This window comes from Scyliorhinus torazame, chromosome 17 (assembly GCF_047496885.1).
Source record: "Scyliorhinus torazame isolate Kashiwa2021f chromosome 17, sScyTor2.1, whole genome shotgun sequence".
In the NCBI taxonomy this organism is placed as follows: Eukaryota; Metazoa; Chordata; class Chondrichthyes; order Carcharhiniformes; family Scyliorhinidae; genus Scyliorhinus; species Scyliorhinus torazame.
Genome location: NC_092723.1, coordinates 51,514,158 through 51,541,721, shown reverse-complemented (window position 1 = coordinate 51,541,721; position 27,564 = coordinate 51,514,158). Strand labels below are relative to the sequence as shown.

General features: G+C 49.9%; 1 protein-coding gene across 6 annotated transcripts in view; it reads right to left on the bottom strand.

The window, feature by feature from the left end:
* LOC140393873 (neuron navigator 1-like) overlaps window positions 1-27,564 on the bottom strand; it is a 970,643-nt gene that overhangs the window by 698,798 nt on the left and 244,281 nt on the right. For 5 of the 6 annotated variants that reach the window (XM_072480430.1, XM_072480425.1, XM_072480424.1 and 2 more), the window contains one exon: window positions 21,010-21,118. In XM_072480430.1, coding sequence (XP_072336531.1) covers window positions 21,010-21,020 — 11 coding nt within the window. In that variant the 5' untranslated portion in view covers window positions 21,021-21,118. The remainder of the gene's footprint in view (window positions 1-21,009; window positions 21,119-27,564) is intronic. The other variant, XM_072480427.1, reaches the window with a different exon arrangement.

Genomic DNA, 27,564 nt, shown 5'->3' with positions numbered 1-27,564 from the left:
AGTTTGCACAGTGAAAGCTGCCAGACTGGAAGCAGGGTGTGGTCCTCTCCCACTGCTGGGTAAATCCGGGCAACCGTGGGATGAGCTCCATTTATGCATGCTCCCACTTGACAGATTCCAAATCTGAGGATCTGGCTTCCATATATGAAATATGTGCACAGAGCACCGGGTTGGATATAAAACTCCTTTTCACAATTATATTCCATTTTATCAACTTCTGATTTTTAAAATATCAAATTAATATGTTGATTAAATATGGTAATAGATTCAAAAGATGCAAGCTATCCATTGACAAAGAAAATGGTTCCACTTTATGAAATCAAACTTGCATTTCTCCTTCGTTGTAACTGGACTGATGAATAAGAATCCTGTAGCATTCTAATGAGGCCATACAACTTGGTTGCATCTGAACTGGAGGAGGACCAATATCCTACGGGGCAGATTTGCTAGGGCTACAAGGGAGGGTTTAAACTAGATTGGAAGTGGGGGATCTTCAGGAGCAGGGAAGCAAATGAGGGGCTGAAAGGAGATTCCTTACTCAGCAACGGCAAGCTGAATAGACATGATAGGCAGGAGCACAGCAGAGAGAGGGGAAAAACCTTGGATTAAATTGCATCTATTTCAATGCAAGAGGGCTGTCTGATAAGGCTGATGGACTCAGGGCATGAATAGGTGTGTGGAACTGAGATATTATAGCTATTCCTGAAACATGGCTAAGGGAGGGACAGGACTGGCAGCTTAATGTTCCAGGGTACAGGTGCTTCAGTTGGGACAGAGATGGAGGAAAGAGAGGAGGGCAGTTGCATTTTTAATTAGGGGGAGCATCACGGCAGTAGTCAGAGATGAAATAACCAAGGGATCAACGAGCGAGGCTTTGTGGGTAGAACTAAGAAGTAAGAAGGGAACGGTGACCTTATTGGGGTTGTACTATAAGCCCCCAAATAGTCAACGGGAATTAGAAGAACAAATATTCAGGGAGATTGGGGAGACTTGCAGGAGTAATAGGGTTGGCATAGCAGCAGATTTTAATTTTCCTAACATAGACTGGGACTGCCATAATGTTAAGGGTTTGGATGGGGTGGAATCTGTGAAGTGTGTTCAGGAAGGTTTCCTCAGGAAGTATGCGGAGGTTCCTATTCGGGAAAGGGCAACACTCTTGGGAAATAGGGCAGGGCAAGTGACTGAAGTGACGGTGGGGGACCACTTTGGGACCAGTGTCCATAGTTCTATTAATTTAAAAATTGTTATGGAAAGGGACAAAACTGGTCCATAGGTGCAAGTTCTAAATTGGGGCAAGGTGAATTTTGATGGAATTAGACAAGAGCTTGTAAGGGTTGACTGAAGTAACTTATTTGAGGGCAAAGGGACCTCCAGCAAGTGGGAGGCCTTTAAAAGTGAAATAGCTCGAGTTCAGGGTCTACATGTTCCTGTTCGGGTGAAGGGAAAGACTGGCAGGAGTAGGGAACCCTGGCTGGCAAAACATATTGAGGTTTTGGCCAGGAAAAAGAATAAGCCATGGTTCAGATACAAGCAGCTGGAATCAAGGGATTCCCTGGAGGTAGAGGGGATACAGGAGTATACTCAAGGAGGAAATTAGGAGGGCAAAAAGGGGGCATGAGGTAGCTTTGGCTGAGAGGATTAAGGTGAATCCAAAGGGATTCTTTAAGTATACTAAAGGAAAAATAATAATTAGAGAGAGAATAGGGCCCCTCAAGGACCAAAGTGGACACATATAGGTGGAACCACAGGAGATTCCCAATTAATATTTCTCCTCTGTGTTTACCGTGGGGGAAAGATATCAGACTTGGGAATTTGGGAAGATTAGACTTGGGCCGATATATCAGGGCAGTTCGCATTACAGTAGAGTGTAATGATATGTAGACTGACATGAAACTAAGGGGTTAATCAGAACACCTGGCTGTGGCATGACCACTAGAGAGCACTACTCAACTCATTATAAAACCAAACACACACTAGATCCTCCCTTTCACTCCTGGCAGGGACTGTCGGATTAGCACCAGAATGGTTTAGATCTCAGGCTGGGTCACCACATGTGGCCTAGATCCCAGTTGTACAGTTAGTCATTATCACTAAGTTACTAGAGTTAGATCAGCAGAGTGTCAAACTCATTTATCTAGTTGTTGATACTGAATAAATCCTTTCAACTAACTTCAAGAACTGGAGTGTCTTTCAACGTTGTCTATGGTCAGTAGCAACTTATGTTAATCAAACAGCATAACATAACATGGTACCGGTAGTGGCTGCTGCATCTACCTAGGTAAATTCAGTAAGGTTAGGGAAACAATCAAGTCAGCTATTTGACAACAGAAGCATCCGGAACGGCCCTGTCGAATCCAGGCATGATGGACAAACCACAAGCTCCTCATCACGTCAGGGCCAACGGTAACCTTAGTGTTAATTGGCGCTTGTTTAAACAAAAATTCCAACTGTATGTTGAGGCGTCTGATGTAACAAACGCGACCGATGCTCGGAAAATAGCTCTCTTATTGACTACTGCTGGTGATCACGCGTGAGAGACATACAACTCGTTTAGCTATACAATTGGGCAGGACAAAACTAAGTATGAAACCATCCTTAAAAAATTTGATAGCCATTGTGAGGTCCAGGAAAATTAAATCTTTGAGCGCTACATTTTTAAGAAAAGGTTGCAAGGAACAGATGAATCCTTCAAGTTTTTCACTCACCTCAGACTGCTAGCCCAATCTTGTAACTTTGGTGCAATAACTGACTCGATGATCAGAGACCAGATAGTTTTTGGAATCTACTCTGATCCTCTCAGAGAGCAACTACTAAAGCTCAAACACATGGGGCGGGATTCTCCGACCCCCCCTGCCGGGTCGGAGAATCGCCGGGGGCTGGTGTGAATCCCGCCCCCGCCGGTTGCCGAATTCTCCGGCACCGGATATTCGGCGGGGGTGGGAATCGCGCCGCGCCGGTTGGCGGGCCCCCCCCCGGCGATTCTCCGGCCCGCGATGAGCCAAAGTCCCGCTGCTGGAATGCCTGTCCCACCGGCGAGAATCAAACCACCTCTTTTACCGGCGGGACAAGGCGGCGCAGGCGGGCTCCGGGGTCCTGGGGGGGGGGGGGCCACGGTGGCCTGGCCCGCGATCGGGGCCCACCGATCCACGGGCAGCCCTGTGCCGTGTGGGCACTCTTTTCCTTCCGCCTTCGCCATGGTCTCCACTATGGCGGAGGCGGAAGAGACGCCCTCCACTGTGCATGCGCGGGGATGCCGTGAGCGGCCGCTGATGCTCCCGCATGTGCGCCGCACGGCAAAGTCATTTCCGTGCCAGCTGGCGGGGCACCAAAGGCCTTTCCCGCCAGCTGGCGGGGCGGAAATCAGTCCGGCGTGGGCCTAGCCCCTCAAGGTGAGGGCTCGGCCCTTCAAGATGTGGAGAATTCAGCACTTTGGGGCGGCGCGATGCCGGACTGATTCGTGCCGTTTTTGGCGCTGGTCGGCGGACATCGCGCCGATTGTGGAGAATCCCGCCCCTGACTTTAGAAATCGCCAGAAACGTGCATGGTGCATGAACACTCAAAAAATCGCTACCTACAGTATAAGAGCGCTGAACATGGTGAAAATACCTCCCTTGAGGTCGCGTGTGTCCAGGCCATCTCCCAATTGCAGCGCCCCCATGTTTCTGACGGCAGCCATCTTGCACGCGCGAATTCGGGCCCTGCACATGTGTAGTCCAAGAAAAAGTATGAAATGCACGCGAACCGCTCCGCGCAGGCACACCACGAGCGAAGGTACAAAACGGCCAAAAACTGCATCGCGCATGCATGAAGACGCACGGAACGTCATGACGGTGATGTGATGACGTGCACAAATTGTGGAACCGCCCAGTTTTTTTAAAATGCCCTGCAACTGGCAAACACTGTCTCAACTGCGGGAAACTTAATCATTATGTTGCCCAGTGCAGATCTGCATCTCAATTCAGAAATCAAAGACAGCTCTTAAAGCAGAGACGCATCAGAAGTGTGCAATTTTAAATGAATGAGTCTGATCAAGGTAGTGCAACGGATCCAGACGAGGAATACCTGGATAAACCATTCCATGTGGGAATCATCACCAAGTTTGAAACCTCCGCACAGAACAATTTGAAAGTGAAGTCAATCCATGCCATTGACGATGAAGCTGAATGGCACACTGCTTTTTTTTAATAAACATTTTATTGAGGTATTTTTTGCCATTGTAACAAGCAGAAATATAAACAATGTACATGAGAATATAAACATAGTGCAAATACCATCTCCCTCCCCCACAGATCCCACCATTAATTAACCCCCTAATCTACGCTAACCTAGCCCCCTCCCCTCCCCTCCCTCTGCTGACGATTAATTTTCCGCGAAGAAGTTGATGAATGGTTGTCACCACCGGGCGAACCCAAACAGTGACCCTCTCAAGGCGAACTTGTTTTTCTCCAAACAGAGAAAGCGAGCCATGTCCGACTTCAGGAGCCTTGATTCCCTCCTAGCTAATAGTATCCGTCTCCGGGCTACCAGGGAAGCAAAGGCCAGAATGTCTGCCTCTTTCTCCTCCTGGATTCCCGGATCCTGCGACACCCCGAAAATCGCCACCTCTGGACTCAGTGCCACCCTTGTATTTAATACCTTGGACATGAAGTCGGCAAATCCCTGCCAAAATCCCCTAAGCTTTGGGCATGCCCAGAACATGTGGACATGGTTCGCTGGTCCTCCCTCACATTTTGCACACCTGTCTTCCACCCCAAAGAATCTGCTCATCCGGGCCACTGTCATGTGGGCCTGGTGAACGACCTTGAATTGAATCAGGGTGAGCCTGGCACAAGTTGCGGTCGCGTTGACTCTACTCAACCCGTCCGCCCAAAGGCCCTCCTCTAACTCACCTCCCAACTCCTCCTCCCACTTTCGCTACAGCTCCTCGGTCTGCATCTCCTCTGATCCCATAAGTTCCTTGTAAATGTCCGAGACGCTCCCTTCTCCTACCCACCCTCTGGAAACTACCCTGTCCTGAATCCCCCTTAGCGGTAGGAGCGGCAAGATTGATACCTGTCTACGCAGAAAGTCCCGCACCTGCAGATATCTAAATTTGTTTCCCCTCACCAATGCGAACTTCTCCTCCAGTGCCCTCATTCTCGGAAGGGTCCCCTCTATAAGTCCCCCATCCTCTCAATCACTGCTCTCCGCCATATTCGGGACCCCCCATCCATACTCCCCGGGGAAAACCGGTGATTATCGCAGATTGGGGACCAGACCAATGCTCCCATTGCTCCCACATATCTCCTCCATTGCCCCCAGACACTCAGGGCCGCCACCACTACGGGGCTGGTGGAATACCGTGCCGGCAGGAACGGCAGAGGCGCAGTTACCAGCGCCCCCAGACTTGTGCCCTTGCATGACGCCGCCTCCATACGCTCCCATGCCGAGACACCCCACCACCAGCCACTTCCTAATCATGGCTATGTTTCCACACAGTAATAATTGCTAAAGTTGCAGCGCCAGCCCGCCCTCTCCCCGACTCCGCTCAAGCATTACCCTCCTCACTCGTCGGGACTTACCCCCCCCCCCCCCCACATGAAGCCCGCAATAACTTTATTGACCCGCTTAAAAAAGGACCGTGGAATAAAGATGAGGAGACATTGAAATACAAACAGGAATCTCGGGAGGACCGTCATTTTCACCAATTGGACTCTCCCAGCTAGAGACAACGGGAGTGGATCCCATCTCCAGAAATTATCTTTCATCTGATCCATCAACTGGGCCAAGTTCAATTTATGTAGTCGGTCCCAATCCCGCGCCACTTGGATACCTAGGTCCCTGAAACTGTCCCCTACCCATCTAAACGGCAGCTCCCCCAGTCGCCTCCCCTGCCCCCTCGTCTGGACAGCAAACATTTTGCTCTTCCCCATTTAAGCTTCTACCCCGAGAACCGGCCAAATTCCCCCAAATTTCCCGTGATTTCTTCCATCCCCTCAATTGGATCTGAAACATACAGAAGCAGGTCGTCCGCATAAAGCGAGACTCTGTGCTCCACCCCCCCCCCCCCCCCCCCCCCCCGCCCTGGACCAGCCCCTTCCAGCCCCTAGAGGCTCTCAGAGTAATTGCCAGCGGCTCTATAGCCAGCGCAAACAGCACTGGGGAGAGGGGGCATCCCTATCTCGTCCCCCGGTGCAGTCTAAAATAGTCCGAAGTCGTCCTGTTTGGCCGTACACTTGCCACAGGAGCCTGATACAGCAACCTGACCCAGTCAATAAAGCCCCTCCCAAATCCGAACCGCCCCAGAACCTCCCATAAATAATTCCATTCAACCCAGTCGAAAGCGTTTTCCACATCCATTGCGACCACTACCTCCACCTCCTTACTTTCCGGGGGCATCATGATCACATTTAACAGCCTTCTTACATTAGCCACCAGCTGCGTGCCCTTAATGAACCCCGTCTGATCCTCCCTAATAACGTTCAGTACACAATCCTCAAGCCCGGAGGACAAAATTTTGGCCAACAGTTTGGCGTCTACATTCAACAGGGATATCAGCCTGTAGGACCCACATAGCTCCGGGTTCTTGTCCCGTTTCAGGATAAGCGAAATCGTGGCCTGCGACATCTTCTGGGGCAGAACCCCTCTTTCCCTTGCTTCATTAAACACCTTCATCAGCACTGGTCCCAATATCCCAGAGAACGTTTTGTAGAAGTCCGCTGGGTACCCGTCCAGTCCCGGGGCCTTACCCGACTGCATGGCCTTCAAGCCCTCCATTATCTCTTCCAACACGATCGGGGCCCCCAGTCCCTCTACCAGCTCCCTGTCCACCTTCGGGAAAGTCAGCCCCTCCAGGAAGTGCCTCATCCCCTCCGGCCCCGTAGGGGTTCCGACCTGTACAGCCTGCTGTAGAAATCCCTAAAAGCCTTACTCACCCCTGCCGAATCCCCAACCAAGTTCCCATCCCTGTCAATAACTTTCCCTATTTCTCTAGCTGCCTCCCTCTTTCTGAGCTGCTGTGGAAGCATCCTGCTCGCCTTCTCACCATGCTCATAGATCGCCACTCTTGCCTTCCTGAGCTGCTCCACTGCCCTCCCTGTGGTTAACAAGCCGAACTCCGCCTGTAGCCTCCACTGTTCCCTTAAAAGCCCTATCTCTGGATTCTCCACGTACCTCCTGTCGACTTGTAGAATCTCTTTTACCAGTCAGTCCGTCTCTGCCCTGTCCGTCCTGTTCCTGTGAGCCCGGATCGAGATCAGTTCTCCTCTCACCACTGCCTTCAGCGCTTCCCAGACCACTGCTGCTGAGGCTTCCCCCGTATCATTTACCTGCAGGTACTTTTGTATGCATTTCCTCAGCCTCTCGCACACCGCTTCATCCGCCAATAACCCCACATCTAACCTCCATTGCGGGCGCTGATTGCTATCTTTACTAACCTGCAGGTCAACCCAGTGTGGAGCATGGTCTGAGATTGTGATCGCCGAGTACCCCGTGTCCACCACCCCTACCAGCAAGGCCCTACCCAAAATAAAGAAACCGATCCGAGAGTATACCTTATGCACATGGGAGTAGAAGGAGAACTCCTACACCCTCGGCTGCCTAAATCTCCATGGACCCCCCCCCCCCCCCCCCTCGCCCCCCTCTCCCCTGCTCCATGAACCCTTTCAATTCCTTCGCCATTGCTGGCACCCTGCCCATTCTGAGTATGACCGATCCAGGCCGGGATCAATAACTGTATTAAAGTCCCCTCCCATGATCAGCTTGTGCGAGTCCAGGTCCGGTATCTTCCCCAACATCCTCTTTATAAATTCCCGCCATTGCAGTTTGGCGCATATACGTTAACCAGCATTACTTTCATCCCCTCCAGCTTACCACTAACCATAATATATCGACCTCCCACATCCGAAACTATTCTAGCCACCTCAAATGTCACCCTATTATTAAACAAGATCGCAACCCCTCTAGTCTTTGTGTCCATCCCCGAGTGGAAGACCTGACTGAACCAGCCTTTCCTCAATCTAACCTGGTCCACTACTCCAAGGTGCGTCTCCTGCAACATTACCACGTCCGCCTTCAGTCCCCTCAGGTGCGCGAACACACGTGCCCTCTTAACCGCCCATTTAACCCTTGAACATTCCAGGTGATCAGCCTAGTTGGGGGGCAAAGTGCCCCTCCCCCCCCGCCGATCAGCCATCCCCTTTCTTGGACCTGCCTCCAGCCCATGCGCCGTGCCTCCTCCGGCCTGACCCCCGGCCACCCCCGCCACCGACCTCCATTCTGTCCCTCAACCGAAGTCCCTCCCTCGTCTGCAGAACAACTACCCCCCTTCCCCCCCTAGCAACACCACTCTGAAACCTAACCCATACAATAAACTAAACATATGCACACCCCCCACTGCGCTTCCATGAGCTAGCTCACCCAGCTAGTTTGGTGGTCCCCGCCCCTGGCGCAAAATAGCCTCCCGCCTCTTGTTCCCTCACTCGCCTCCCCCCCGCTCATACAAACAAATTCCCTCATCTAACGATCCCCACACAATCACCCAACTGAAAGAAAAACACCGAAACCCAAACAAGCACGTCTCCATCCCACAAAAGTGCACATCAAAGCAAACAGCATTGCCAACATTCACCAGAAAGAAAACCCCAAAACGCAAAACTTTTTCCCCCCTTCTGAAACAGAACTCAAAAACAGAACAGAAAAAATTAAAAACACAATATAAGCCAACAAGTTGCATCAAAGTTCAAAAGTTCTCAGCCCACCACCAGTCCTTTTCTTTTGGCGAAGTCCAGCGCGTCTTCGGGCGACTCAAAATAATGATGCTGGTCCTCATATGTGACCCAGAGACAAGCCGGATACAGCAGTCCAAACTTCACCTGTTTTATGGCACACAGTGTTAACTGTAACAACTGCCCCATTAAGTTCAAACTGGACACAGGTGCCTCTGCTAACCTGATCTCGAGCTCGACTTTACGAACATCAAGAACGCTCCCAAAATCCTTCCAGCTGCCTGCCAACTCCAGGACTGCAATGGCAACGTGATCTCCTCACTGGGGTCATGGCATTTCGCTATATCCAACAAAGACAGGGAGGCTAGCCTGAGGTTTGAGATTGTTCAACCTGACTAGTCGTCACTGTTAGGTGCGCAAGCCTGCAAGCAACTGAACCTCATTCGAAGAGTCCACACCATGACGTCTTCTCATCAGCCCTCCAGACCAGCATTGATGGAATACTGGAACAATACCCAGATGTCTTCAGCGGCATGGACACATTCCATATCAATATCAGGTTCTGCTGCATGCTGATGCAAAACCAGTGGTTCACCCGTCCAGGAGAGTGCCCGCTCCCCTGAGGGTACGGTTAAACTCAGAACTTCAGAAGAAAGGCATCCTCTCCAAAGTCACTGAACCAACTGACTGGTCAGTTCGATGGTGTGCATCAAAAAGCCCTCGAGGGATTTAAGAATCTACATCGATCCCAAGGATCTCATCATTGCCGACTCGTTGTCTCACTCAGTCACTTCACCAAGTGAACCACTAGTGATGATCCGACAAATTGAAGCCCAGGTACAAATGGATGCGACAACCTTCCTGCAACAGACGAAAAGATCATTCTCATCAGAGCAGAGATGGGCGCAGATCCCTTGCTGCAACGAGTAATTCACAACCAAAATCATGGGTGGCCGAAAGGGCAATGCCCGCAATCCTACAACATCAAAGACCTGACAGTGATCAACGCTATACTGCTGAAAATGGACCCAATAGTGAATCCACTGCGTCTCAGGCCCATGGTACTTCGCAGATCCACGAGGGCCACTTGGGCATAGAAAATTGAGATGAAGGGCTCGACAAGCCGTCTACTGGCCTGGCATCAATCAGGACATTACGGACATGGTTTTGAGCTGTGAGACTTGCCAGAAGTTCCAACCAGCGCAACGTAAGGAGATTCTGCAACCACACAATGTGGAAGCCTCTCCATGGTCCAAGGAAGGCATTGACCTCTTCCACTCCAGTGGTCATGACTACGTACTACTCATCGACTACTACTCAAACTTCCCTGAAGTACTGAAGCTGTCTGACCTCACCTCACAAACCATGATCAAAGCATGCAAAGAGACATTCTCTCGTCATGGCATCCCAAACACTGTCATGACTGACAATGGAGCATGCTTTCACAGTCGAGAATGGACTGCATTTGCAAAGTGTTACAATTTCAAGCACGTCACCTCTAGTCCACACTACCCGCAGTCCAACGGCAAGGTGGAAAAGTGGGTGCACATAGTCAAACAGCTTACCAACAAAGCCTTGGTTTCTGCATCCGACATTCATCTAGCACTACTCTTGTATCGTGCTGCTCCCTTAGCATCTGGCATGTCACCGGTTCAACTGCTGATGAACAGGGACCTGCGAATAACGCTTCCGGCCCTACAACTGCCTAATCCAGATTTCCTACCGGTGATACACAAGGTGCGATGGCTTCGTGATGGTCAGAAGCATCACTATGAAAAACATGCAACTGATCTGGATGCGCTATCTCCAGCAGACACCGTCAGAATCAGAATACCTGATGGTGGTTGGTCTGCTCCAGCTGTTGTTATTCGACAAGCTGCACCCAGATCCTACATGATACAATAGGCTGATGGTCTCCAGAAAGGCACTTCAGAAAATACGGTCGCCACTGATCGCCCCTTCACTGCCGTTTGTTGAGGCAATCCCTCAAGACATCCTGACCGACGTTTCCACTGGTCGTGAGACACACACAACGATCAAGCCACCGATGTCTCTGCCGCCACATCTCAGGTCATCAAGGTCAAGGCGGAAGCCTCAAAGACTGAACCTGTGAACATTTTCTCTTTCCTGTTTGTTGTGTATAACAAAATTGTACATAACATATCATTATATCTAGCTTTGTCACACAAATTCCGTAGTACCACACCTGTAATGCAAAAAAAAAGGGGGAGATGTAATGATATGGAGACTGACATGAAACTAAGGGGTTAATCAGAACACCCAGCTGTGGCACAACCACTAGAGGGCACTACACAACTCATTATTAAACCAGACACACACGAGACCCTTTCTCTCACTCCTGGCAGGGACTGTAGGATTAGCACCAGAATAATTTAGATCTCCGGCTGGGTCACCACATGTGGCCTAGATCCCAGTTGTACAGTTAGTCATTATCACTGAGTTACTAGAGTTAGATCAGCAGAGTGTCAAACTCATTTATCTAGTTGTTGATACTGAATAAATCCTTTCGACTACTTCTAGGACTGGAGTGTCTTTCAACGTTGTCTATGGTCAGTAGCAACTTACGTTAATCAAACAGCATAACATAACACAGAGAGGTGATGGACATTTTAAAATCTACGAAGGTGGATAAATCTCCTTGCCCTGACTTGGTATATCCAAGAACACTGTGTGAGGCTAAAGAAGAAATTAGGGAGCCTTGGCTGAGATATTTACATCGTTGTTAGCCACGGGTGAGGTACCAGAAGACTGGAGGGTAGTAAATGTTGTGCCCTTATTTAAGAAGGGCTGCAAAGAAAAATCTTGGAATTATAGACAAGTAGGCCTAACATCTGTGGTGGATAAACTACTGGAGAGGATTCTGAGGGATAAGATTATACAGGCATTTGGAAAGAAGGGATTTGATTAGAAGTAGTTAGCATGGCTTTGTGCATGAGAGATCGTGCCTTACTTATTTGTTTGAGTTCTTTGATGAAGTGACCAGGAAGATTGATGGGGCAGGGTGGTAGACCTAGTCTATATGGACTTCAATAAGGCCTTTAATAAAGTTCTACATGGTAGGCTGCTCTGGAAGGTTAGATCATATGGAATCCAGTGAGAGCTGGCAAATTGGATATACAATTGGCTTGATGGTAGGAAGCAGAGGGTAATGGTGGAAGGATGCTTGTCAGACTGGAGGCCTGTGACTAGTGTTGTGCCTCAGGGTCAGTGCTGGGCCCATTGCTGTTTGTTATCTACATCAACAATTTGGATGAGAATGTACAAGGCATGATCAATAAGTTTGCAGATGACACTAAAATAGGTGGTATTGTGACAGTGAGGAAGGTTATCAAAAATTGCATCAGGATCTTGAGCAGTTGGGGAAGTGGGCCGAGAAATGGCAAATGGAGATCCATACAGGTAAGTATGAGGTGCTACATTTTGAAAAGTCAAATCAAGGAAGGACTTTCACGATGAATGGTAGGACCTTAGGGAGTATCATGGAACAGAGGGACCTTGGAGTTCAGGTCCATAGTTCACTAAAGTTGGAGTCACAGGTAGATAGGGCAGTGAAGGAGGCTTTGGCATGCTGGCCTTCATCAATCAGGGCTTTGAGTACAGAAGTTGGGAACTTATGTTGTTGTTGTAGAGGACGTTGGTGAGGCCGCACCTGGAATATTGTGTTCCGTTTTGGTCGCCTTGCTATAGGACAGATGTTATTAAACTGGAGAGAGTGCAGAAGAGATTTACAGGGATGTTGCCAGGACTCAGGGGACTGAGTTATAGGGAGAGATTGGACAGGCTAGGATATTTTTCTTTGGAGCATAGGAGACTGAGGGATGATCTTATAGAGGTGTATAAGAACATGAGAGGCACGTAAGGGTGAATGCACTCAGTCTTTTTGCCAGGCTTGGGGGATCGAGAACTAGAGGGCACGAGTTTAAGTTAAGAGGGGAAACTTTTTTTACACAGAGGGTGGTATGCATGTGGAATAAGCTGGAAGAGGAAGAGGCTGAGGGAGGGACATTCACAACATTTAAAAGGCATTTGGACAGATGCATGGATAGGAAAGGTTTAGAGGGGTATGAGCCAACTTCAGGCAAATGGGGTTAGCGTTGATGGGCTTTTTGGTTGACATGGTCCAGTTTGGGCAGAAGGGCCTGTCTCCATGTCATAGATTCTATGATTATATGAACGATGGGAGTTGGAGGAACAAGCGCAACTGCTTTTTGGCACCGTGCATATCTGTGTTGCACTGAGGCGACAATTTGTTGTAATGCACAGTCAGCAGGTTTAAATAGCTTGCAGCACAAACTGCCTGATTGTGGTAGTCACCACTGTTGTATTATATTGTATATACTGCACTGCATACGAGGGTATTACAGTAAAGCCCCTGTACTACAGATACGGGGGTGGATCCCTGCCTGCTGGCTCCGCCCAGTGGGCGGAGTATAAATGTGTGTGCTCTCCGAACGGCAGCCATTTTGGCAGCAGCAGCAGGAGGCCACACATCTGTGTAATAAAGCATCGATTACATTCTACTCTCGTCTCGTCGGAATTGATAGTGCATCAATTTATTACACAGAGATTTTTCAGAGATAGATCTCCGCATCAAGCCGCATCGCCTGCAGCTGCATCCTCAAGCAGACAATGCCAAAAAGGACTTCCAACATTGGCTAGCTTGCTTTGAAGCAGACATCGGGTCCGTGCCAGACCCAATCTCAGAAGCTCCAGATTCTGTACACGCGGCTGAGCACCAACGTTTTTCCCCTTGTCCAGGACGTGCCTACCTACGCAGAGGCCTTGGCGCTACTGAATGAGAATTACGCTCAGCAGACCAACAAGATCTACGCCAGGCACCTCCGATCCACATGGCACCAACTTCCCGGTGAGTCTATGGAAGATTTCTGGCGTGCCCTGCTCGCCCTGGTGAGAGACTGTGACTGCCAGGCTGTTTCGGCGACTGAACATTCGAACCTGCTAATGAGAGACGCGTTTGTTCTGGGCATAGGGTCTGACTACATCCGCCAGCGCCTCTTAGAAGGGGCGACGCTTGACCTCGCGGCAACCAAGAAACTAGCGCTCTTGCTCACGGTCGCCTCGTGCAGTGTACAGGCTTATGCCCCAGACCGCACGGCCCACCCCCCCTGTGCATCGTGGACCCCGCCAGCGGCCACCCCATCATGGACCCCATCAGCGACCGCCCTCAACCAACCAACCCCGGGGAACCCAAGTGCTACTTCTGCGGACAGACAAAACACCCCTGGCAGTGGTGCCCGGCGCGGAGCGCGTTCTGCAAGGCCTGTGGTAAGAAGCGACATTTGGCTGCAGTGTGCCAGGCCCACTCAATCGCCGCTATTGTCCAGGCACCCCCCACGTGCGGCCAGTGGGCGATGCCATCTTCCTCCCTTCAAACGACGTACGGCCCGCGGGCACCGCCATCTTGCTCCACTCACAATACGTGCGGCCCATGGGCGCCGCCATCTTGCTTACCTCAGAACCAATGGGCACCACCATCTTGCCTCCCCCAGGTCACGTGTGGCCCGAGGGTGCTGCCATCTTGCCTGCCCCAGGACACGTGCGGCCCGTGGGCGCCGCCATCTTACCCTCCTCAGGACCCCTGCCCGCCAGGCACCTCATCGGGCCACTCATCGCCTGCAACCGCCGACGACCAGCCGCGTCTCGCCTCGGTCACGATCGACCAGTCTCAACTGCACAATCTCGCCACCGCATCACCACCCCCACCGTCCAGGGCGTAGTGTTCAGCGGCTTCCGGCTCTACGACCTCCCCAACCTCTGCGCTGCCTTGCTACTCGGCCTGGACTTCCAGTGCAACCTCCAGAGCCTAACCCTGAAATCTGGCGGGCCCCTACCACCCCTTACTGTTTGCGGCCTCGGACCCTTAAGGTCGACCCGCCTTCCCTGTTTGCAAAACTCACCCCGGATTGTAAACCCGTCACCACCAGGAGCAGACAGTACAGCGCCCAGGACAGGACCTTCATCAGGTCTGAGGTCCAGCGGCTGCTGCGGGAAGGTATCATCGAGGCCAGCAACAGCCCCTGGAGAGCCCAAGTGGTAGTGGTGAAAACAGCAGGGAAAAACAGGATGGTCGTTGACTACAGTCAGACCATCAATCAGTACACACAGCTCAACGTGTACCCCCACCCATGCATATCTGATATGGTCAATCAGATTGCACAGTACCGGGTCTTCTCGACAGTGGACCTGAAATCTGCCTACCACCAGCTCCCCATCCGTAAGGTGGACCACCCATACACTGCGTTTGAAGCAGACGGCCGCCTTTATCATTTCCTTAGTGTTCTCTTCGGCATCACCAACGGGGTCTCGGTCTTCCAATGGGAGATGGACCGAATGGTTGACCGGTACGGACTGCGGGCCACTTTCCCGCACCTGGACAACATCACCATCTGCGGCCACGACCAGCAGGACCACGACGCTAACCTTTCCAAATTTCTCCACACCACCACACTCCTCAACCTAATCTACAACAAGGAGAAGTGTGTGTTCAGCACAAACAAAATTAGCCATCCTCGGCTATGTGGTTCAGAACGGAGTTCTAGGGCCCGACCCCGATCGCATGCGCCCCCTCATGGAACTCCCCCTCCCCCACTGCCCCAAGGCCCTCAAACAATACCTGGCGTTCAAAGGGATGGGAAGCCTTTATCAGGTGCGCTTTCTCTGACCGGTAGAAGTGCGGTTTGCACTCCGCGCAGATTTGGCAGTCCCTGGTGGCTGTCCCCACCTCCTCGATGGAGTAGGGCAGGTTGCGGGTCTTGACAAAATGGAAAAAGCAAGTGACCCCCGGGTGGCAGAGGTCCTCGTGGAGGGCTCGGAGGCGGTCCACTTGTGCGGTTGCACATGTACCACGGGACAGGGCATCAGGAGGCTCATTTAGCTTCCCGGGACGGTACAAGATCTCGTAGTTGTAGGTGGAGAGTTCGATCCTCCACCGCAAGATCTTGTCGTTTTTTAATCTTGCCCCGCTGTGCATTATCAAACATGAAAGCAACCGACCGTTGGTTAGTGAGGAGAGTGAATCTCCTGCCGGCCAGGTAGTGCCTCCAATGTCGCACAGCTTCAACTATGGCCTGGGCCTCCTTTTCGACTGAGGAGTGGCGGATTTCGGAAGCATGGAGGGTACGTGAGAAGAAGGCCACTGATCTGCCCGCTTGGTTGAGGGTGGCCGCCAGAGCTACGTCAGACGCATTGCTCTCGACCAGGAAGGTGAGGGACTCGTCGATGGTGTGTATTGTGGCCTTTGCAATGTCTGCTTTGCTGAGGCTGAAGGCCTGGCGGGCCTCTATCGACAGGGGAAAAGCTGTAGATTGGATCAGGGGACGTGCCTTGTCCGCATAGTTGGGGACCCACTGGGCGTAGTAACCGAAAAACCCTAGGCAGCGCTTCAGGGCCATGGAGCAGTCAGGGAGGGGGAACTCCATAAGGGGGCGCATGCGTTCAGGGTCGGGGCCTATAACTCCATTTCGCACTACGTAGCCGAGGACGGCTAGGCGGTCGGTGCTGAACACGCATTTATCCTTGTTGTATGTAAGGTTAAGGATTTTTGCGGTCTGGAGAATTTTCGGAGGTTGGTGTCGTGGTCCTGTTGGTCGTGGCCGCAGGTGGTGACATTGTCGAGATACGGGAATGGTGCCCGTAAACCGTACCGGTCAACCATTCGGTCCATCTCGCGCTGGAAGACCGAGACTCCGTTGGTGACACCGAAGGGAATCCTTAAGAAGTGATAGAGCCGCCCATCTACCTCGAAGGCAGTGTATTTGCGGTCACTAGTGCGGATGGCGAGCTGACGGTAGGCGGACTTGAGATCCACCGTGGAGAAGACCTTATAATGCGCGATCCTGTTTACCAGGTCGGATATGCGGGGGAGAGGGTACATGTCCAGCTACGTAAACCTGTTGATGGTCTGACTGAAGTCGATGCCATCCCATGCTTCTTCCCGGTCTTTACCACCACTACTTGAGCTCTCCAGGGGCTGTTACTGGCTTCCCTCAGTAGCCTTTGGACCTCTGACCTAGTGAAGGTCCGGTCTTGGACACTGTACCGTCTACTCCTGGTGGCGACGGGTTTGCAATCCGAGATGAGGTTCACAAACAGGGAAGGCGGGTCGACCTTAAGGGTCACGAGGCCGCAGACAGTAAGGGGGTATTGGGCCGCCAAATTTGAAGGTTAAACTTTGGACGTTACACTGGAGGTCTAAACCCAGGAGTGTAGCCGCGCAGAGGTGGTGAAGGATGGAGAGACGGAAATTTTTGAACTCCCTTCCCTGGACTGTGAGGTTTGCTACACAAAGCCCCTTTATCTCCACTGAGTGTGTACCGGAGGCCAGGGAGATTTTTTGATTAACTGGGTGGATGAGGAGAGAACAGCGCCTTACCGTGTCGGGGTGTATGAAGCTCTCCGTGCTCCCAGAGTCAATTAGGCAGGACGTCTTGTGCCCGTTGATGAATACGGTCGTTGTAGCAGTTGAGAGGGTTCGAGGCCGGGACTGATCCAGGGTCACCAAAGCTAATCGCAGAAGTTGAGTGTTCTCTTCGGGCAGTGCGTGGTCAGCCAAGCTAGGGTCCTGGGGGTTCATCCAAGATGGCAGCTCCCATTGGTCACACATGGCTGGGGGTGCACAAAATGGCGGCGCCCATCCCTCTAACGTGGGTTCCGCAGAACAAGATGGCGGCGCCCGGGGTCCGCACGTGGCCCAGGAATAGGAAAATGGCGGCGCCCGCTGGCCGCACGGGCACCGTGGAGAAGTTTGTGGTGGCGGTCCGCATTCGCCGCCGGAGACCGTGGCAACCGCACGGGCCTGACATACCCACATGAAATGGACCTTTTTGCCGCATCCCTTGCAGGTGAATGCGCGGGCCGGGCAGCGCTGTCAGGGGTGCTTGGCCAGCCCGCAAAAGTAGCAGCGGGGCCCCCGGGGTTGCCAGGCCGCCTTGCAGTGCAGGCTTGTGGGGGGGTGTCTCGGGGTCGGCTGCGGAGGGGTTCCACGCTGCCCAGGGAGATGCCGCGCGGTCGGGAACGTAAGCGCGGGCGTTCCTGGAGGCCACGTCCAGGAAGCCTGCAAGGGCCTGTGCCTCCTTGAGACCCAGAGTGTCTTATTCTAGCAGTCGCTGGCGGATTTGTGAGGATAGCATACCTGCCACGAAAGCGTCCCGGACCAAGAGTTCAGTGTGTTCGCTCACCGAAACTTGCGGGCAGCTGCAGTTTCTCCCCAACACCAGGAGTGCACGGTAGAATTCTTCCAGTGATTCTCCAGGGGTTTGTTGCCTTGTTGCAAGCAGGTGCCGGGTGGAGACCTGGTTTACCGGGCGAATATAATGTCCTTTTAGCAGCTCTATTGCTGCATCGAAGTCTTCCACTTCCGCGATGAGGGTGTAAATCTCCGGGCTCACCCTTGAGTGCAGGACTTGCATTTTCTGCTCTCCCGTGGTGTGTTGTCGGCCGTCCCGAGGTACCCTTTAAAGCACGCCAGCCAGTGCTTGAAGATTGCCGCTGAGTTCGCCGAGTGGGGGCTGAGTTGCAGACACTCCGGCTTGATTCGGAGCTCCATCCTTTCTTTTTTTTAAAAACGAGCTTATTAAATTGATGCACGATCAATGATCACGAAAGTGAGGTTGTAGTCCAACTGAAAGCTTTAATAAGCTAGATGTTTCCCCCAGCAGCTCAGGTACAGAATGAAGGCTGCTGGGGCGGCACGGGCTCTTATACACTGCCTAGCAGGGTGGAGCTATCATACATCCTAACCAATAGAAAGCATGCAGATTCCACCAATGGTGCTCCAGCCTATCAGGTACCGTAATACCTCTAATACCCAGTCTCTGAAGAATTTACTGGTTCCACTGTTGGTCATGGCTCAGAATCCTGAAAATGGGACCCATACCTGGGCGTGCGGTGAATCACAAAAAGCGGCAGCGATGACTATCCTCTGACGTCTGAAATGGCCCTGCTACCTTATGAGCTAAGGCCATGTGGATATCGAAAGAATCACCCTTGTAAAATGGTACTTAATGTTTTGCACTTTGCACAATTAGTACAAGCATTATATTTTATCATTGCAATTAATTATTTTGTACATTTTCTGCAGACAAGCAGTATTTCATGCTTTATAATGAATGGCTCATCAAAAATAGAGGTACGGGGCGGGATTCTCCGCAATCGACATGATGTCCGCCGACCGACGCCAAAAACGGCGCAAATCAGTCCGGCATCGCGCCGCCCCAAAGGTGCGACATCCTCCGCATCTTGAGGGGCCGAGCCCTCACCTTGAGGGGCTAGGCCCGCGCCGGACTGATTTCCGCCCCGCCAGCTGGCGGGAAAGGTCTTTGGTGCCCCGCCAGCTGGCGCGGAAATGACTTTGCCATGCGGCGCATGCGCGGGAATGTCAGCGGCCGCTCATGGCATCCCCGCGCATGCGTAGTGGAGGGGGTCTCTTCCGCCTCCGCCATAGTGGAGACCATGGCGAAGGCGGAAGGAAAAGAGTGCCCCCACGGCACAGGCCCGCCCGCGGATCGGTGGGCCCCGATCGCGTGCCAGGCCACCGTGGGGGCACCCCCCGGGGCCAGATTGCCCTGCGCCCCCCCCCAGGACCCCGGAGCCCGCCCGCGCCACCTTGTCCCGCCGGTAAGAGATGTGGTTTGATTCTCGCCGGCGGGACAGGCATTCCAGCAGTGGGACTTCGGCCCATCGCAGGCCGGAGAATCGCCGGGGGGGGGGGGGGGGGGGGGGGGGGCGGCCGCCAACCGGCGCGGCGCGATTCCCACCCCCGCCGAATATCCGGTGCCAGAGAATTTGGCAACCGGCGGGGTCGGGATTCACGCCAGCCCCCGGCGATTCTCCGACCCGGCGGGGGGTCGGAGAATCCTGCCTCTAAATCTTAATGTGATCGTATAATCTTTCATCAGAATAGTAATTATCTATTGCATTGTTATTGATCTGGAAAGTAATCAGATTAAATTTAAGCAATATGTACCAGTCACGCTAATTCCTCTATGTAAATTAACTGGTGAACATCAAAACTCACTTTTGATCTGTAACCATGCAACCCCCTGCTCCCGACTCATCAGTATCTTAGGACAGGGTTTTGATAGATCTTATGCATGTAGATCTGTTCCTCTGAACTTCACTTGCTTTAATCAATGTTATGCTGAGACCCAGACTTGGAGCAAATTCTGATTACAGATAAAGAGAGTGAAGTTTGTCTCGGGCAGTCAACAAAATTGGCAATAGTGAATTAGCTGTGCCTTTCACACTCTGTTAATTTTCTTTACGAAGTATAAATCAGACCGCCAATTTATTCATAGAATCACAGAATCCCTCCAGTGCAGAAGGAGGCTATTCGGCCCATCGAGTCTGCACCGGCCCTTGGAAAGAACACCCTATTTAAGCCCATGCCTCCACCCTATCCCCGTAACCCAGTAATCCTATCTAACCTTTTGGACACCAAGGGACAATTTAGCATGGCCAATCCACCTAACCTGCACACCTTTCGACTGTGGGAGGAAACCGGAGCACCCAGAAGAAACCCACGCAGTCAAGTGGAGAAAGTGCAAACTCCATACTGACAGTCACCCGAGGCCGGAATTGAACCCAGGTCCCTGGAGCTGTGAGGCAGCAGTGCCATCGTGCTGCCCTGTTTTTGCCCATGTCGCTCTATTACACATGAATTTCACCCCCTGCTTTTTATCCATCTCGCTCACCCTTTTAATCATTTCTACATTTTTGTTTTAAGAAAGCCAGCAGAGGTCATTGGCATCATCCAAAATCATATGAAAGTATTTTGAAATTCAAACAGCAAAATTTCTTCAGAAGAACTGAATTTAAGGAAGTGATTCAATCTTACACATAAACCATGTAACCCAACATTATACAGGAGCATCTGAATCTATTTCTTCATTCTAATTCTGACAGCTATCCATCTTTCTCCATGTCATCAATACATTAAAAAGTCAGCACTGACAGGTGGATTATTCAACTCTATCACTGTCCACATACTATGTTGAAGGAAATATTAAGCTTGAAACATTAAATAGCACCATATAAAACTTGATGATCGCAATGGTTTGCTTTTGGACCGAGAGGACCAAATCTTCCGTCCTCCTTCACAGCTGGGATTTTCCGGTGGCACTGACAATAAATAGAATTCTGGCTGGAATGTCAAATTTTCGGTTCTCACCCAAAATTTCAATACCACCTTGTCATTTCTCCAAGTACAATCATTTATTAACCTGAACTTTCACATTGTAGTCAAGAATATCACAGGCACACCTACCTGGACTGCATGTCTAAGTGCTCCTTGAGGGGGAAATGTCAGTCTGAATCTTGTGCCAGCTGATGGGATGATGTGTTAGGAGTAGCCATTAATGTCCAGTTTCCTATTTCTTGTGAAAAAAAAAAAATTACATAAATTATACTTGCACCTCTCAACTCAATTCAATTTAATTTAATTTAATCCACATTTCTTGAGAGTCCACTAGGATCTTGTCATACAGAATAGTTGGGAGGCACAAACCATACTCAGAAAAATTCTTACGAGACCTAAAAAGCTACTGACAGTAAAATAATCTGACATATGATAAACATTTGTTTACATCAGCTAATATTACTTTCCATATTTTGGTGACCCTTCAGCAATGCAGTCTAAGGGACATGTAATCCACGTAAAAAAAAGATAGCTGGTTACATCGGAACATGGGAACATAGAAATTAGGAGCAGAAATAGGCAACTCAGCTCTTTGAGCCTGCTCCGCCATTCAATCAGATATTGGCTGATCTCTTCCTGGTCTCAAATCCACCTCCTTACCTGTTCCCCATACCCCTTTAACCCATTTTTAAAAATCAGAAATATATCTATCACCTTCTTGAAACCATTTAATGACTCAGATTCCACTGCATTATGGGGCAGCAAGTTCAAGAAATTCACCAAGAATTGAGAAGTAGTGACTAATGAGAAGAATTGAGAAGTAGGCGAGAAGTAGTTTCTCCTCATCTCAGTTTTAAAACTACCGCCGCTCAACCTATGGATTTACTGACAACCTCGCCGCGTAATTTTCAGCGGCAGACGTGGCTCGCCAACAGGATCTACCGACCCCGCCATTGTCAACAAGATTTTCCGGTGACAGCACCCCTCGTCGCCTGGAAACCCGTGTGCCGGAGGTGGGATCGGAATTTCCTGCTGGCGTGAACAGCGGGTAAATCCCGCCCTACATCCGTGACCTCTCATCCTAGATTGCCCTGCAAGGGAGAAACATTTGGCCTACATTTACTTTATCAATCCCTTTCAGTATTTTATATACCTCGATCAGATCTCCTCTCATCCTTCTAAACTCCAGCGAGTATCAGCCCAAACGGTTTAATCTCTCCTCATACATCAACCCTTTCATCCCTAGAATCAATCTGGTGAATCTCCTTTGAACTGCCTCCAATGCCACTATATCGTTCTTCAAATAAGGAGACCGAAACTGGATACAACACTCTAGAAATGGTCTCACCAACACCCTACACAATTGCAACAACACTTCTCTACTTTTATACTCCAGTTCTTTTGCAATAAACACAAATATTCCATTTGCCCTTTTTAATTACAAGCTGTGCCTTTTTAATTACATGCTCAGTTGGCTCGATGGCTAGCCAGTCGTTCAGAATAACACCAGCAGCAGGGTTCAATTCCCATTTTGGCTGAGGTAAACTTTGGATCTGCCTCCTGCTGCTGCTCCTGAAGAGTGGAAGGCAACAGCAGACCACCACTAACAAAAGCTGCCAAGAGAAATGGCTAAGGTTGAAGCAATCAGCAGAAAAGAATGCAAGATCACAAGAATTACGAAGAGGCCATTCAGCCCTTTGAACTTGCTCCGCCTTTCGATAAGATCAGTGAGGATCTGATTGTGTCCTCAACTCCACTTTCCTTTCTGCCCCCATAACCTTGGACTCCCTTGTTGGTCACAAAGCCGTCTAACTCAGCCTTGAAAATATTCAGTGACCCAGCCTCCACTCTTCTCTGGGGAAGAGAATTCCAAAGACTAATGATCCGCAGTGAAAAAAAATCTCATCATCTCAGTCTTAAACGGCAGCCCCTAATTTTTAAAATTGTTCCCTAATCTAGACTCCTTTGCAAGGGGAAACATCCTCTCAGCATGCACCCTGACAAGTCCCCTCTGGTTCTTATATGTTTCAATATGATCATCTCTCATTATATTAAATTCCACCGCATGTAGGCCCAAACTACTCAGCATTAACACATAAAGTAGCTCCTTTATCCCAGGAATCAGTCAGTCAACATTCTCTGAATTGCTTCCGATGCAAGCATATCCTTTCCTAAGTGAAAAGATCAAAACTATACACTGTAGTCCAGATGTGGCCTCGCTAAGCCCTGTACATCTGTAGCAACACTTTCCTACTTCTATACTCTATACCCTTTGAAATAAATGGCAACATTCAATTTGCTTTCCTAATCATCTTTTGTGATTCATGACCCAAGGCACACTTTGTACCATAGAATTCTATAGCCCCTCTTAATTTAAATAATATACTGCCTTGTTATTCTTCCTGCCAAAGTGGACACGGTCACATTTTTCTACATTATACTCCATCTGCCAAATGCTTCCCCATTCAAAAATTCTAAATCCATTTGGAGACTGACCAGAGAATCCCGTCCAAGGTCAATGGACTTCTTCATTGTCCGTGTCTCGCCTGTGGCGTTCTTGCGGCGGGTGGGGCGGAAGAGTCCAGCCCTCTATGTCCTCTTCACAACTTACTCTCCTATCTAGCTCAGTGTCATCAGCAAATTAAGCTATCATACATTTGGTTCCTTCATTCGAGTCATAAATCTCGATTGATCAACACTGATCCCTATGGCACTCCATTTTGTCAACCAAATGATTACCCATTTATCCCTATTCTCTGCTGCCGGTGAGCTGACGAGCCCTCTATCCAAGCTAATATGTTACGCCCTACACTATGAGCTCCTATTTGAGATGGCACATTGTCAAATACCTTTTGAAAATCTGAGTACACTATATTTGCAGGTTCTCCTTTAACCATACTATTACTTCCCCAAAGAACTCTGATAATTCATCAAACCCTATTTACTTTTGATGCCAAAGACTTTTATTTCGAGCCAGCAGAGGCGGCTGAGGCGTTCGTGAGGGCCGAAGGCTTGGGACAGACATGAGGAGCGGAGCTGGAAGAGAGACTGTGGAATGTGATTGGGAGCTGGAAAATGTATAAATGCTGTAACTTTCTTTTTACTGACGTGTATTGTAATTTACTTCACTTCACATTGTTACAGAGTTCAAGTTATTGGTTGGGTTGATTGGCATTCTGTGTTGCGACAGTTATATCTTATTTTAGTGAATGGTATGGGTTGGATTGTTGTTTTTGTTTTTTCTTTCTCTGGGACTGGGTGGGGGGGGACGGTATACCTTGGCGGGGGGAGCCACCCGCGCTAGCTAACTAAAATCGGCTAGTGAACGGAGGTGAGGTGAGAGGAGGGCTGCGGACATTGGAGCCTGGTTAGCAGGTTTCGATGGGCCTACGAGGTGAGCAAGGGGGGGGGGGAAGAGACTGATGCTGGGAGATGTTTTTTCGAGAGGAAATGTAGGGGGGGGGGTTTTGGGAGGGGGGGAAGGGATTTGATGTTAATAATGGATAGGGGCGGGTCAGGCTCATGGGGCAAGGCCCGGTGGTATGATGATGGTGGATGAGAAGGATGGGGAGGGGTGGGGGGGTGAGATACCCCCAGTTAGGACAGTCACGTGGAACGTGAGGGGGTTAGGAGGTCCGGTCAAGAGGTCAAGGGTGCTTGTGCATCTTAAAAGTTTGAAAGCCGATGTAGCAATGCTGCAGGAGACTCACTTGAGGGTGAAGGACCAGGTGAGACTTAAAAAGGGCTGAGTTAGTCAGGTGTTTCACTCTGGATTTGACGGAAGGGCTCGAGGGGTAGCGCTAATGGTCAGCAAAAGAGTACACTTCCAGATGGAGAAGGTGGTAGCAGATCGGGGGGTAGATATGTGATTATGACAGGGGCGCTGGAGGGGAGTTTAGTGGCGCTGTTAAGTGTATACGGTCCCAATTGGTACGATGTGGGATTCGCAAAGAAGGTGTTTGGGGCCATCCCAGACTTGGACACACATGAACTGATAGTGGGGGGGACTGGAACTTGGTGCAGGAGCCAAGGTTGGACAGGTCACGACCGCGCTCACTGGTCCCATCAGGGGAGGCGAAGGCGTTGGCTGGGCTAATGGTGGAAATGGGCGGGATGGACCCTTGGAGGTTCCTGCACCCGAGGGAATTGGAGTACTCCTTTTTCTCAGCAGTCCATAAGGTATACTCGCAGGTCGACTTTTTTGTGGTGGGGAAGGCTTTGCTGGCTGGGGTTAAGGTGTCGGAATACTCGGCAATTGCAGTGTCAGATCATGTTCCGCATTGGGTGGATATGGTACTGGAGAAGGGGGTAGCACAGAGGCCGGGGTGGAAATTAGATGTGGGACTTTTGGGAGCAAGGGTTCTGTGACAAAATTGAAAAGGTAATTGAGGAATATGTAGGTTTCAACTGTGCGGTTGAGGTGTCGAAGGCAGTTGTCTGGGAGGCTCTAAAGGCGGTGGTGATCGGTGAGGTGATTTTGTTTAAGGCCAGGGTGGACAAAGAGGAGAGGTTGGAGCGGCAGAGGGTAATAGATGAGATGTTAGAGGTAGATAGGAGCTATGCAGAAGATGGGGACCCAGCGAAGTTGGAAACGAGGAAGGAACTACAGTCTAGCTTTGACCGACTATCTACCAGACCAGGAAGGCGGTGCACCAACTGAGACGAGCAAGGGGTGCAGTTTACAAACATGGAGATAAGGCAGGAGATAAGGCATGGAGATATGGTAGCAGGTCAGCTCCAGAGGGATGCAGCGGTAAGGGAAATTGTTCAGGTGAGCGATAGGGCAGGGAAGTTGGTGGTGGCTCCGGATCTGATTAACAAGGTTTTTGAGGCATTTTATGAGAGGTTGTACTAGTCAGAGCCACCTGGAGGAGACCGGGGATTCAGAAATTTCTAGATGGGTTGGAGTACCCGAGATTAGGGGAGGGGGACAGGGCTACATTAGAAGGACCGATTGTGGAGCAGGAGATAAAGGATGCGATTGGGAGGATGCAGTTGGGGAAGGTGGCAGGGCCGGATTGGATGATTATGTACAGTCACTTAGGTATGCAAACCTGGGAGTTAATCTGGCCCACAGAAAGAAATAAATGTATGACCAGCTATCTTTTTTTTGTGTTGGGTGGGGGAAGAACGTTGGCCAAGTAACATGATTCCTATTAAATAATACTATGGCATATTTTACTGAACCTCAGAAGAGAAATCTTGGTTTAATTTCTCATCCATGCTGATAATTCAACACTACTTCATTGGCAGTCTATTGCATGCTGTAGTTTACTTAAAAATACCTGACCTAGTGGTGAAAATACTATCAACTGAACAAAGCTAACAAAGTGAGGTACATTCACCTCTGTCCACGGACAGTAATGGGAGGTGGGTATAGATTTATTACACATGCAGTTAGTCCTTCCTCCAAAGGCTCGTACAGACCTAATTGTCAATAGAAAAAATATATACTTTTGTCCCAAAAAATGTCCACAGTGTTCCTTTGAAGTACCTCATGGCCCCTCAGAGACACTAACTGTACTTTATCCTGGACATCCCTCTCATGTGGTTATGAGGAAATCGTATGGAAGATGTCTCCATCGTTACCATCGATTTTTCAAGTGAAACTTCTGCCTGTTCTGAATTGTAGCTGCACCAGCCAAACATGCTCACCACAAACCTCCACATGGCACAGGGTGGAGCAGGAGGTGGGGGCTGGCAACAGTTAGGTCATGCCACACATCACCTCTTCACCATGAACAATGAAGATTAAAATCAACCCTATGTGATTTGAGATCTGTTTTCAGCTTGCAATAGGGAAGTCAAAAGTGCACTATATTGCGGGTTGTGCAGTAACTCATTTTATTGTAAGGTGCTTCCGTATCTCAAGCTGGTTGGAAAATAGCAGAAGTATGCAGCTAATCCAAACAGAATCAGGCACAAAACTGTCATACTACAACCGGGCAACTGATTAATAAGACACTAAGACTCAGGGTGAAAGAGAAGTCCTGAGATTTAAGTTCTTCTATATTGTGCCCAAGTTCATGAAAGTACCAGCTGTGTGGTTGCACGATCACTACAGATGATATAAATTATTACACTTTGACATCAAAATATTGCTTCAAATAAAAGTGTTTCAAGAAAAGCTTAAAGCCAGATTGCAGAATGTGGTTTATGATTCAATAATGGAGATTCAGAAAAATGTAAACCATCATCAAATCCAAGGAACTGTTATACACAAAGCTAATGTGTCAGTTCGACTCTCTTTCCCTGAAAAGAAATAATCCAGATACTAACATGCCAAACTGATCAGTAAACTTTGGAGACTGATAGTGATCCCTCCATCGGAAACCTCCATTAGTTTCTCAGTAAACCATCAATCAGTGCAATAGTTTATAATACTTCATTGTTTGTATTTGAATGGCACTCAGCATGTGTGAAAATTATAAAATTGAATTTCTAGGTTAAAAACACAAATGCTGTTTCGGCAGACAGGGAACGAACGATTTGGCGATCTGTTCATGGGGGACAAATTTGCGAGGTCGGAGAACCTGGAGGAAGAGTATGAGTTGCCCAGAGGGAACGACATAAGGTACCTGCAGGTCTGGGATTTTGTAAGGAGAGAGGTGCAGTCCTTTCCTGGGCTGCCGCCCCTGGGATTGCAAGACAAGGTACTGTCGAGGGGCGAGATAGGGGAGGGGA